General features: G+C 38.1%; 1 protein-coding gene and 1 long non-coding RNA gene across 6 annotated transcripts in view; one reads left to right on the forward strand and one right to left on the reverse strand.

Annotated features, from left to right (window-relative positions):
- Positions 1-12,253, forward strand: part of LOC141577720 (uncharacterized) — a 120,798-nt gene that overhangs the window by 69,895 nt on the left and 38,650 nt on the right. For all 3 annotated transcript variants that reach the window (XR_012507062.1, XR_012507061.1, XR_012507060.1), the window contains one exon: positions 2,859-2,964. This is a non-coding gene — a long non-coding RNA (uncharacterized LOC141577720). The remainder of the gene's footprint in view (positions 1-2,858; positions 2,965-12,253) is intronic.
- TTN (titin) overlaps positions 1-12,253 on the reverse strand; it is a 269,061-nt gene that overhangs the window by 67,276 nt on the left and 189,532 nt on the right. For all 3 annotated transcript variants that reach the window (XM_074363962.1, XM_074363965.1, XM_074363963.1), the window contains 18 exons: positions 10,788-11,087; positions 10,376-10,684; positions 10,097-10,287; positions 9,273-9,702; positions 7,791-8,099; positions 7,510-7,658; positions 7,392-7,424; positions 7,148-7,277; positions 6,759-7,058; positions 6,337-6,654; positions 5,033-5,329; positions 4,625-4,924; positions 4,225-4,539; positions 3,989-4,137; positions 3,059-3,209; positions 2,689-2,970; positions 1,139-1,441; positions 80-382 (listed from right to left, as the gene is read on the reverse strand). In XM_074363962.1, coding sequence (XP_074220063.1) covers positions 80-382; positions 1,139-1,441; positions 2,689-2,970; positions 3,059-3,209; positions 3,989-4,137; positions 4,225-4,539; positions 4,625-4,924; positions 5,033-5,329; positions 6,337-6,654; positions 6,759-7,058; positions 7,148-7,277; positions 7,392-7,424; positions 7,510-7,658; positions 7,791-8,099; positions 9,273-9,702; positions 10,097-10,287; positions 10,376-10,684; positions 10,788-11,087 — 4,569 coding nt within the window. The remainder of the gene's footprint in view (positions 1-79; positions 383-1,138; positions 1,442-2,688; positions 2,971-3,058; positions 3,210-3,988; positions 4,138-4,224; positions 4,540-4,624; positions 4,925-5,032; positions 5,330-6,336; positions 6,655-6,758; positions 7,059-7,147; positions 7,278-7,391; positions 7,425-7,509; positions 7,659-7,790; positions 8,100-9,272; positions 9,703-10,096; positions 10,288-10,375; positions 10,685-10,787; positions 11,088-12,253) is intronic.

Genomic DNA, 12,253 nt, shown 5'->3' on the forward strand with positions numbered 1-12,253 from the left:
CAAGTCAGCTGGACTGATGTCCTAGGATAAATCTATAGATGTACAAGTTTGCAAAATATGAACTGCATTTGACACATACCCAGCTCATCCTTGCAAGTGATTGGCTTGGTGCAAAATGATGGTTTGCCTTGTCCAACAATATTGACTGCACTGACACGGTACTCGTAGGTATCACCTTCTTTTAAGCCTTTCACAGTATACTTCCTGCCAAGCAAGTTGTCGTTTGTAACTTTGTGGAACTTCTCGGTTCCAATGAGACGGCTTTCTAGGATGTAGTTAATAATTTCTGATCCGCCATCATACTTTGGAGGATTCCAAGTCAAAGTGACAGAATCTTTAGTAACTTCTTTGACTTCTAGGTCTTCAGGACGCTCTGGTACAGCTGCAAGTGTGGAATGACAGTGAAACAAATGTCGTATTAAGAATGTAGTAGAATGGCTGCCTCTCTCACTCCGTCCTCTTTGGAGATGGCCCGCACTCTGTCTATGGGATGTGTATCTACTTTTACTTTAACCTGAGCACCCAACCCCTACACCTCGTGGCCTTTCTCTTGCCTTTTGAAACAGTGTACACTCTATGCAGTATGTAACTCTCTAAATAAATCTACCTTTACTCAAAAAAAAAAAAAAAAAGAATGTAATAGAATGTAGTAAATAATACTTTTTGAGAATTGCATTTAAACATTAAACTATTTGTTTTGCTAAGTAGCAAAAGAGATCTTAACATACAATGATTAAATCTAAAAGGGACCCAATATAATCTAATTTCCAGATAAGCAAATAGGGAGGTTCACTGAGGCCAAATAATTCAGGAAAGTTCTCCAGAGTTGATAGTTTTAGAGTTAGGGAAATACTTCATATTTATGCCATTAAGTTGAAAATTAAAAAAAAAATCAGTGTAGTATTACATGAAAGGATTTGAAGAATCGTATATATTCCCTTAATCTCTTTCATGATCACATTCCAATACTACCAACATCAGATACTGGGTATTTACACATCAGATACTGGGTATTTACCTGAGGAATTCTTGACAAATTGAACGAAACTGGCATTTATACACTAATTTTGTCACTATAGTCTTTTATTAAATAAATGAAGAAATGACTAAGGATGAAATTGTTTTAAATTGTACTTACTTATTGGATCTCTTATGACAAGTGCATCTGTTGTCTCAACAAACGGGCCCATGCCAATACTATTTTCAGCTGCAATTCGGAAAAAGTAGGCTTTTCCTTGAATGAGACCTTGGACAGTAGCATTTTGTCGGGTGACTGTGCATGTCACTGGGGTCCATGCTCTGCGGTCAGATTCCCTCTTTTCAATTACATAATTGGTGATTGGAGAGCCTCCATCATCTTCTGGAGAGAACCATGTCAATTTGCAGGAGTCATTGGTTAGGTTGTGAGGCAGGAATGGTATTCCAACAGGGCCTGGCACATCTGGAAATAAGAGGAAAAGGTTTCCAGTTGTTGAACCTCAATGAACTACAGGGCTCAATATTTGTTACCCTCCGTTTTTAAAAGGGAGACAAAAATGTTGCTATGAAAAGAGTTAGAGTAAGATTTTGTATTTATTGAGTTGTTTTTTTCCTTCCTTGGTACCTATATTCAACCATATTTTAAAATGAAATAGGTTTGCAATAGTTACTGGTTGCCCTTGCTTTAGTAGAATGAATATATATATATATATATTTCCCCCCAGTAATTTATGAGTTAGATAAGAGGGAGATGTTTGGAGACAAACACACAGAGACAGGAGAGGGGTGAGGATGGCATGGCTACTTTTTGTGTCCAGTTTACTCTTCAGAGGAGAAAGGATGAGAGAATTTTTTCTGGGTGACCAGTAAATCTGAGTAGCACAGGAGACCCCAGATTTCAGAATGACCTTTGAGAGGGTTGGAATTTAACCTGGAAGGGCACTAGTTCTTAAAGTAATAACCATTGGACTAAAGACTGTTTAGCAGTTTGAAACAACCTAGAAGCTTGAAAGACTGTTGCTCAATGAAATCTTTTTCCTCATGCCAGTTTCATTCATCAATATTAATTATGTCCAATAGAAAACTGGTTATTTTCACATAAAAACTGGGTGTTTGGAGTTTAGTTGTGCCTAGAGATAGGCTGAGAGAGAGATCTGGGTGGGAGGGCTTCACTTTTTGAGCAAATCACTGGAATAAAGCCAGCGAGAGGCATGAACAAGCCTTGTAGCATTCGACTCGATATTCAGTGACTAAAAAATGCAATATTGATAACCAAATATGATGCTTCTCTTCAATTAGAATACTGAAAACTTCAAAGGGATTTTTGCATTATGATGATAACCAGCAGGTCCTATGATGTGAAAATGGTCAACCATAGCAAATTGTTAAACATTCATGTACATTTGCAGGAACACTGCTTTTATGAAAACTATATAACAACATAGTAAATGTTTATGGTGATGTGTTATATAAAAAGGCAACTCACAAGAATTTATCGTAGGAGTACAAGCATATAAAATATGTATAGGATAAAAAAGCAACGAGGAGGTTTTTTTTAATGCTAATAGTGGTCAATGGGATTGTGGGTGATTTTTCTTATTTTCCAAAATATTTGTAACAGCTTTTTTTTTTTTAAAATAATAGAGCTTTGCTGTAGATGAAATAAAATGTTATTTTTTAAAGTTGCATGGACAAATTGAAAGCTTTTACCTAATACATCAACGATAATTGTCTTCTTTCTTTCCCCGGCTGCATTTTTGGCAAGAAGAGAATAGACGCCTTGGTGGCTCCTCTGGCAATTCTTGATGACCATGGATGAGCTAATGGCTGTGGACTCAATGGTGGCTTCTTGAGGTAATGCTCTTTCATTCATGTTCCAGGTAATGGTTGGAGGAGGCTTTCCAGACACATAGGCAATGATCCGAATCACCCCTCCAGCATGGACCACAATTCTGTCTCTGACGCTGGCATCCAGCTGAATGTCAGGTAATACTGGAAAACAATTGAAAATAACAAATGTGCTTTTCATTTCCAATCTAAAACTAACTCTCGGTAAAATAATAGAAATATTAATAATTACCAATTCTGTCCTTCATTTCAATGGCATCTGTGACTTCTCCAGGTTCTCCAATGCCAGCAATGTTGACTGCTCTAACTCTAAATTTGTAGAATGCTCCTTCTTTTAATCCTGTCACAACAAGTTTTGTTCCTCTCACTTCTTTATCTTTAGCCTAGGGAGAAATCACAAGCATTTATAAGTAGAATTCAGTAGTCCTTCCTTATCTGTGGTTTTGCATTCTGTGTTTCATTTACCCGAAGTCAACCAAGATCTGAAAATATTAAATGGAAAAAAATTCCACAAATCAACAATTCATAAGTTTTAAATTGCACACCATTCTGAGCAGTGTGATGAAATCCTGTGTCATCCTGCTCCATCCCTATCCGGGATGTGAACCATCCCTTTGTCCAGTATATTCACACTGTATATGCTACCTGCCCATTAGTAATGAACTCTCATGTTTTTTCCTATACTATCTGTGGTTTCAGGCATCCACTGGGGGTCTTAGAATGTATCCCTTTGGATAAGGGGGAGAAACTACTGTAGTTCTTTGTAGTTTCTTGTTTAATAGCTTTCCAAAGCATAACCAATGGCATATTTACTTGTTCTGGGAGAACTGTTGTCAATTTAGGTTTTAGGGATCAGATATTACAGGTAAATACTGAATGCCAGAAATTATGTTTTATAATATTGTCAACTGATTAGAAAAAAAAACTGTATTGTTCACTTCATCCATCTTTTCAGGCTTTATAGCTAAAAGATACTACACAATAGCATGACTTAACTTTTGATTAGATTTTTGACATAACAGATGTTTGGATTATCTGTTAAATTAAATGGCTTTCTTTTATTTCTTAGTCCAGAAAGTACAGATAGGAGTTAACGGGATTGAGAATAACTACATTTTTAGTTTATTCATAGTCCATTTCCATAACGCCAAGTGTTAGCTACCTTTTCCCACTCTTCTTTGCCTTCTTCTTTATATTCAACGATGTATCCGGTTACTTTGGATCCACCATCTTTTAGTGGGGGAGACCACTCCAGATCCGCAGATGATTTGGTCCAGTCTGTGACTTTGGGAAATGGTGGGCCAGGAGGGGCTGGAAAGAAGCAGCATATGTTAGTATTCTTGACTTTTCCATGGCACTTTTGGTGGGATGGGGGCAAGGAATGGTTTCAAGTCTCACCAATTGGATCTCTAGCAGTCGTTGGGTCTGAGGGCAGACTTGCTGGACCCACACCAGCAGCATTGATGGCGTACACCCGGAACTGATAATCAGAACCTTCAATGAGACCAGTCACTTTATAAGAAACACCCAAAGTCATGGCTTTGATAGGATCTCGGTTAACTCTCTTCCATCTCTTCGAAGTGGTATCTTTCATTTCTAGCCAGTATCCTGTCACAGGAGAGCCTCCATCATATTCTGGCTCTTCCCAGTTGACAGTCATGGAATTACGAGTCACACTGCTAACTGTTGGTTTATCAGGTGCTCCAGGGACAGCTGTGACAAAAATCACATTGATGTATGAGAAATTATGAAAAACACAAATAAGAATGACTTTGTATGTGAAGCACGTCCTACTTACAGAAGAGGTTTCTTGCTGTTTCAGGCTCACTGTCAAGAGGCTCCCCAATGCCATATTTATTCTGGGCCATGATTCGGAATACGTACTCATGGCCTTCCAGCAGTTTGGGAATTGTGTACATGCACTCTTTCGGTTCACTGGAGACACGTACCCATGTCTTCCTGTTAGCTTCTCTTTTCTCAATTACATAGTTGGTAATCTTAGACCCACCGTCATCTTTAGGTGGAAGCCAAGATAATGTCATTTGATCTGCTGAAACAGATTCAAACTTTATCGGTCCTACTGGAGGGCCAGGGCGACCTAAAATGGTTTTAAGAGAAAATTTTATTAGGAGAATGATCTTAAAGCCAAATACTACGTTTATGAACAGAAAATCACATGGTTTTAATAAAACCATGAAATCTTTACCAAGGACATTCAGTCTCATTTCCTTTGATGCTGTTCCCAGATTATTCACGGCTGTGATGGTATATAGGCCAGTGTCACTCCTGCGAGACTGTGGAATAACTAAGGTGCAAGTATCATCCACCACCAGTTTGTTGACATGGGTGTCATAGACAACAGGTTCTTTCTTATCAGGCTTCATCGGAGGAGCTTTAAACCAGGTTAGTGTCGGGAAAGGCACACCTTTAATTTTGGCCACAATGTTAACATCAGTTCCTTCTTCAACCTCCATGAATTCTTTTAGCTCAATTGAAGGTGGGCCTAGATTATTAAAGGAAAAAAAAAAGAAGCTATCATCATTAGGAACATAGAGCACTAAAGGATGGAAAGTAGAATTCACAGTCACTAGAAAGTTATCTGGATCTACTATAGTCAGGCTTTATAGCCCTGCTTGATATAAAGAACAGATCTGTCTGCATCTAGTTTATACCAGTTTGGGGAGCAGATACATGTGGCATCATCCTTTACTGATCTACATGTGGCTATGTATCAGCAGTTGCCTCTCTCCCATGTGGCATCATTATGATTGTAGATATTGAAAAAGGGTAGAGAAAGGTGAAATTTATAGTCGCTTAGGCTTGAGTGTTCTTTCATGATATTCCCTTTAATATGTTTGCAGTGTTATGAGGGGACCTACTATATGTTCATTCTGAGATGAATTCCCTTTTAAGAAATATAACTGCTAATGGAGGCAAAGCAGTTTTCAATTTTCATGAATTTAGTATAAGAATATGCAAAGGGGGTTGTGACTACAGCTCTCCTAAATTTAGAAGAAGGAACTAACAACTACACAGCAGTAGTGATGGTAGTAACAGTAATTAGAGGAAGAATTATTACTATATTTGTGTGTATGTCTTATCTCTTAAAATGGATATATCTTTTCATCAAATAGAGAAAAAGTAGCTTGATTGTGAAGATAAATGAGTCTTAGCAGTTGCTGAGCAAATGACTGGTTACTTTCTGCCCCTTTTGAGGAGCTTGCAGAGGAACTGCTTTAACTTCTGGTGTGTAAAATAGCCTGCCGTGGAGAAAATGAGAGGAAGGAAATGCCAAATATCATCTCCTTTCAATAAGGGAAAGGTCATATGTAAGGAAAGATGAGAATTCTGTGGAAGCTGAGGGCATGAGCAATTAGGTCATGTGCCCATGTCCAGACTCAACCCCTGGTAGCTTCCCCATGTAGACATCTCTTTTTATTTTGGACTTTTCTTAAATATCCGGAACGCATTCATAAAGAGGACATTCTCTGTTAATATGTTGGTACTTACATGTCTGGTCTTTGACAATCACAGGGCCAACAGTGTCTGAAGGTTTGCTGACTCCTGCAGCATTGACGGCTTTGACCCTGAATTCGTATTCCCCACCCTCTATGAGGTCTTCGGCGGTAAACTCCAGTTCCTCCACGTCACGTTTGTTGCACTGTTTCCATGCTTCTTTCTTTGTCCCAGTAGGATCCCATGCAAGGCACTCAACAATATAGTGGGTGACAGGGGAGCCCCCATCATTCTTTGGGGGTTTCCATGACAGGTGTACTGTGTTCTTTGTTATGAGGCCAATCTTGAGTTTAATAGGAGGATCAGGAGGATCTTTAAAAATAGTTAAAAGAAGTATAAAAGAAGTATTAGGCATTGTTTATAATAACATATTTCAAATTTGGGAAACTACTTTAATCTTAGCTTTAAAAACTTACATATTGGGTCTCTGGCAGTGGTCCTCTGAATGGTTTCCACAGGTGGACCAATTCCAAAACGGTTTTCTGCCCGTACACGGAAGAAATATTCCTGTCCAGAGATGAGGTCAGGAACTACAAATGAGGTGCTTCCACAGCTTGGGTTGACTTTAGTCCAGGCTTTTCCATCAATAGTCCTCTTCTCGATAACATAGCCTTTGATCCTGTCTCCTCCATCATCATCTGGCATCTTCCATGTAAGTTTGCAACTACCCCTTGTGATGTCACTGACTTTCAGATCTTTGGGTGGCCCTGGTACATCTGTTGGATGCAAATCACAATGTAAACAGTGGTTCTTTGTTTAAAATAATTTTTTCTTATTCCATAGTAACTTTTAAAGTCTTCCTTACCCATGACTTTAACTCTGCAATTTGCAGTCTTTTGTCCTGCTTTATTCTTGGCTGTGATGCTGTATTTGCCTGTATGAGATCGCTTACACTCTGGAATAATAATTACTGATGAATTTTCAGCAGTCTCCAGCTGCAAAGAAAGAAATATTAGTCATATGTTGAATAAATTGAAAGCAGTACTGAAGTCAATCAGATTCTGAATCATTTCTATATATATAATATATATATATATATTTTTTTTTACCTGTGCATCTTCAGGGATATCATGAACCCCATCCTATTAGAAAAGAAGATAGTCAGTTATAGTGTAACTATTCCTTAGAGTGATTCAATGGGAGATACAGATAATTATAAATTCTTACCTTCACTGCCTTCTTTGCCTTTCCATCAAATTCCCAAGAGGATTTTGGTGTTGGGCGTCCCTTGATGACAGCAGGAATCCTAATCTGTGTGCCAGCTTGACAAATTAGACAGTCTTGTGCTCCAATGTCAATGAAAACTTCCGGTACCTCTGTAATACCATGGATAATATAACAGGATTTAGCTGACCTTTTCCAAAAAGTAATTGACATATCTTCAGTAAATTAATCAATTTCATAATAAGATCAAAAGATGAATATATAAATGGATTAAGGACTAGTACCCTGAACATCAGTGGCAGGGATCTCTCCAGTTGTGTCACTTGGTTCAGATTCACCAGCTTCGTTGACAGCTTTTACTCTGAATCTGTACTTTCTGAGCTCTTTCAGATTTGGTACCACACACTCACAGGTAGTTAAGAGTTTGTCCGGTTCATTTACACTCTTCCAGTCAGTACTACCTTCTTCCTGCATTTCTACAATGTATCCTTTGATTGGGCTGCCACCATCTTTGGCTGGAGGTTTCCATGCTAGTGAGATGCTTGACTTTGTTTTATCTTTGACCTCTGGACGAGAAGGTGGCCCAGGTGGATCTAATAAGAGGAAAAAAAAACAACATCAAGTTTTGAAGTTGGATGCTAGATTTATACACCATAAGAATGTTGTATTATACATGATCATAATTTATTAAACTATTAAAATAGGAATGCCAAAAGAATAAATTACTTTCTAGAGAAGTCTAAGACAGTCTATTTCCATTTAGCATTAATGCTAAAACAAAGAAAGCAAACAACCGACTGGGATTAGAAAGACTATTTATATACAATTGGTGAACAGCTATCTTACTTTTGAGATTCCTTTGAAGAGATTCTGCAATATTTTTCTACTAAAAACTTATTTTAATTTACCATAAAATTAAAATTAAAAAATGATTTCATCTTTTGCTGGTAAACCTTTGAACACAAGCTAATCTTAATGCCCTTTATTGTAGACGTTGACCCTGCCCCAATCACATGACAGTCCATTACATTTCTGACAGTGCTTTACAATTTCAGAAATTCTTTGACTCTGTTCATCTTTTTAACCATAGCTCTTTCATCTCCAGCATCTAGGACAGTTCCTTGTACGCAGCATATGTTTAATACTAGCTCGCAGAACGAATGAATAATTCATTTTATAGATGTGTTCCATATAGAACTTAGGTTATTTTGTCTTTTTAATAAAGAGCTGATTTTTTTTCCCCACAGAGACTCTGATTTTTGAACTGATCTGCTCATGGATCTTTCAGAGTTTTTTATTTGACCTCACAGACTGTGCTTGAAAATCTTGTATCTTTGTGCAATAAATATTATTGAAAATTTAACAACATTTTGCTTTTTGTTGAACGCACACTGGATGGTCTGACTGTTTAGTGAGAGAGAGAATTTCCACAGTATCAAATTAATGAGACAGAGGTTTATGTAAGGTATGGGAGCAGAGAGGAGCTCATAGTCTAGGGTCTTTATTATTGTGATTCCTCATATAATCCTAGGTTTAATCTAAGAGTAAAAACTGTATGACTTTTTGTATGTATACGTATGTGTGCAGATACATTAGATATGTGTGAATAATTTGTGTATATGTGTATACACACAAACATACTTCTAATAGTCTAAGTATGAAAGTTTTTATTTTAATATAATAACTTAGCATAGAAAAATACAAGAAATTTAAGAGCATTTACTGGCTCTGCCCTTTCCAAATTCCAGAAGTGGAAGCATACTTACATATGGGATCTCCTGCAACAGCTGGATCCGATGGTTCACTGGGAGGGCCGACTCCCGCAGCGTTGATTGCCATTGCTCTGAACTGGTATTTCACACCTTCAATCAAACGGGGAACATTAAATTCCACGCCTTTCAATCCCATTTTGGTTATTGGTGCTCGGCTAACACGTGACCAGTAGGCACCTCCCTCTTCTCTCTTCTCCAGCCAGTAGCCAGTAATTGGAGAGCCACCATTGTCCAAAGGAGGAGTCCAGCTCACTAGCATCGACCCTTTGGTGCGCTCCAAAACTTTTGGTTTTCCTGGAGGTCCAGGTGGACGATAAGGATCTTGAATGACCACTTTATCTGACTTGCATTCATCACTGGTTCCATATTTATTCACTGCTCTAACTCGGAACTCATACTGACCATTAGGGATAAGTTTCCAGATCTAGAAATCAGATGAATAATAATTTCTTAAAAATAATATTCTTACATTGATTTTCACTTGTTTTAAAATTCAGACTATTTTGGTAGAGAAGACTCTAAAAAGAAGTACATCTGTAAACTCAAATAGATATACATACTCAAACATGGAGAAAGTCTTTTAAAATGAGAATGTGTAAATTTATTGTACCTAATTGTGGATCGCTCAAGTAAAAGACAATCTGTGTATCAGATAGTATTTACTAAGTAGCTTTAAGTGCATGGTGCTGAAAACTATACTAAAGGTTTTTGTGTGTGGTTTTGAGTTTAGTCATTAAATTCCAAGGTTTTGCTAGAATGGTGTTAATTCAGAGTCATGTCCTTTTAACGTGCATAAGAAAATACTTAGAAGAGTTTACCCCGTATCTCCTCTCTACAGCAGTGTTGGTGACTTCTTCCCATTCAGCTTTCTTCCTACTTGCATCGCGTTTGTCAATGACATAATGGGTGATTTCACTGCCACCATTGTCTAGAGGGGCATCCCATGTTAAGTAGCAAGATTCAGCTTTAATGTCAGTAACAGCAAGATTTCTTGGTGGGGATGGACGGTCTGAAAAGGAACCAACAGAGGAGATTGAGAAGGAAATTCTTGAACAGACACCAGATTTTGTATTTTTATAAGAAGGCACGTCACTTACCGTATACTTCAACATGAACATTTCGGAACACTGAGCCAAGGCGGTTAGAAGCAGTGACTGTGTAAGTGCCTTTGTCCTCCCGGACTGCTTTGGGAATGCTAAGCTCAGTCTTTGCCTCACTTCGGGATACTTCTTCCTTGGTTATCTTAAGTGCATCAGTGGGTTTTTCAATCACTTTCTCATTCTTGGACCACTCAATCTTAGGCATTGGAAGGCCTGTCACATCTGCAGGGATGTTAACAGGCTCTCCTGCCTTAACTTTGATAGTGTCTCCTCGAACAGACAGGCGCAACTTAATAGTTGGAGGCACTGTGAAGAAAAGGGAAAGAAAAAAATAGCAAAGTCATAAGGCTGTTTGCTCTACCTGTGACTAAAAGTACATTAAAGTCATTATTATGTTCAGATCACACACCTTCATCATCTTGTATGACCACATTAAGAGGCAGGGACGGTTCACTTTCACCAATTTCATTGACAGCCTTGACACGGAACTCATACATTTGGTGTTCATCGAGGTCTTCAACCAGAAAAGACGTGGTTGGGCAGAGTCGCTTGTTAACTCTTTCAAAGTCAGGTTTGTCGTGACGCCGTTTTTCAATAATATAGCCTTGGATGGGGCTGCCACCGTTACTGCGGGGCTCTTTCCAGTCAAGGGTGATAGTGGACTTGGTCCTTTCCGTATATGTGAGCCTCTCGGGAGACGTTGGAGGGCCTTTAACCAGAAGCAAGTTGAAATGAAATGACAAGAATAAAATAAACATTCATGTTAAAAAATAACATTTCACTTAAATTAATTATGTGAAAACCAGGTTTCTGTTTGTTATAATGTTACATCTGTCTTTAAAATACTAAAAATGTACCAGGATTACAGGCATTCATATAGGCAGAATTTTTCTTAGTAAACTCGATAGTCAAGATTATTGATTAAAAATAAACCGAGGTACACATATGCTTTTTTACATTTCGCATTTTAGATATTTTACCTCTCTCACTGGGGAAACTTCTAATTTTAATGAACGAGGAGGGCTGTCTCTGAAGTTTTGCTTTGAATGACCAGCTGAGGGCAAAGCATTCCTCTCTTATTAACAGACAATGGATATGTCTACTGAACACACTTTGAACCATGCTCTCTCAAGGGCGGGTTTAAAATGGAGTGGAAAGAGAATGTTTGTAATGCTGCTGGAGTTTTGTGTCTTGACAAACAAAACAGAACAAGCTTTGAATGGTAAAGGTTGACCCAATCCATTGACTGTTACTGCAACCCAACTCTGTTCTGTTCTTTATGGCACAGAGCGGTAACTTAAGCGGTAATAGACATTCTGAGATGAGCTGTTACAGTGAGAATGGAATCTTGGTTTCTAGGGGGAGGTAGTGGTGGTGGAGGAATAATTCCTCTGTCTCTTGGGAATGGGTCATCCTCAGAGACTTTGCTTTCCTGGATGGGATGTCAGTGTGTATTACCAAGTGTGTGCAATTTTAGGGCCTTATATTTGTTCATGTTGGTGAAGGAGATTTCCTTTGGTTGGTCTTCTATTCTTTGGTGGCTCTTTCTGGTTTGGGGGCTTCCATATCCTTCCAGTGTGGGGACTACTTGAGGGCTAAAAGGAGGCCAAAGCATTTATGCTAAGGCAGTTATCTGTCCTGTAGTCTTTCAGAAACAATGAACTCTCTTTAAGTAGTAGACTATTAAATTTCTCCAGTATATTTTATTACTAAGATGTAATATTTCAACTATTTTTAGGTTATTGCTAAGCTCCAGTGATTCAGGTTTTTCAGTACACAAAACTATGTTGTTTTGTGCAAAAATTACGTTGAAAATATAGCAAATATGCTTTTCTTAAAGTTGCTGGTAGTTATTTGGTTTACCTTTCTTATTTC

Source organism: Camelus bactrianus, chromosome 5, assembly GCF_048773025.1.
Source record: "Camelus bactrianus isolate YW-2024 breed Bactrian camel chromosome 5, ASM4877302v1, whole genome shotgun sequence".
Lineage (NCBI taxonomy): Eukaryota > Metazoa > Chordata > Mammalia > Artiodactyla > Camelidae > Camelus > Camelus bactrianus.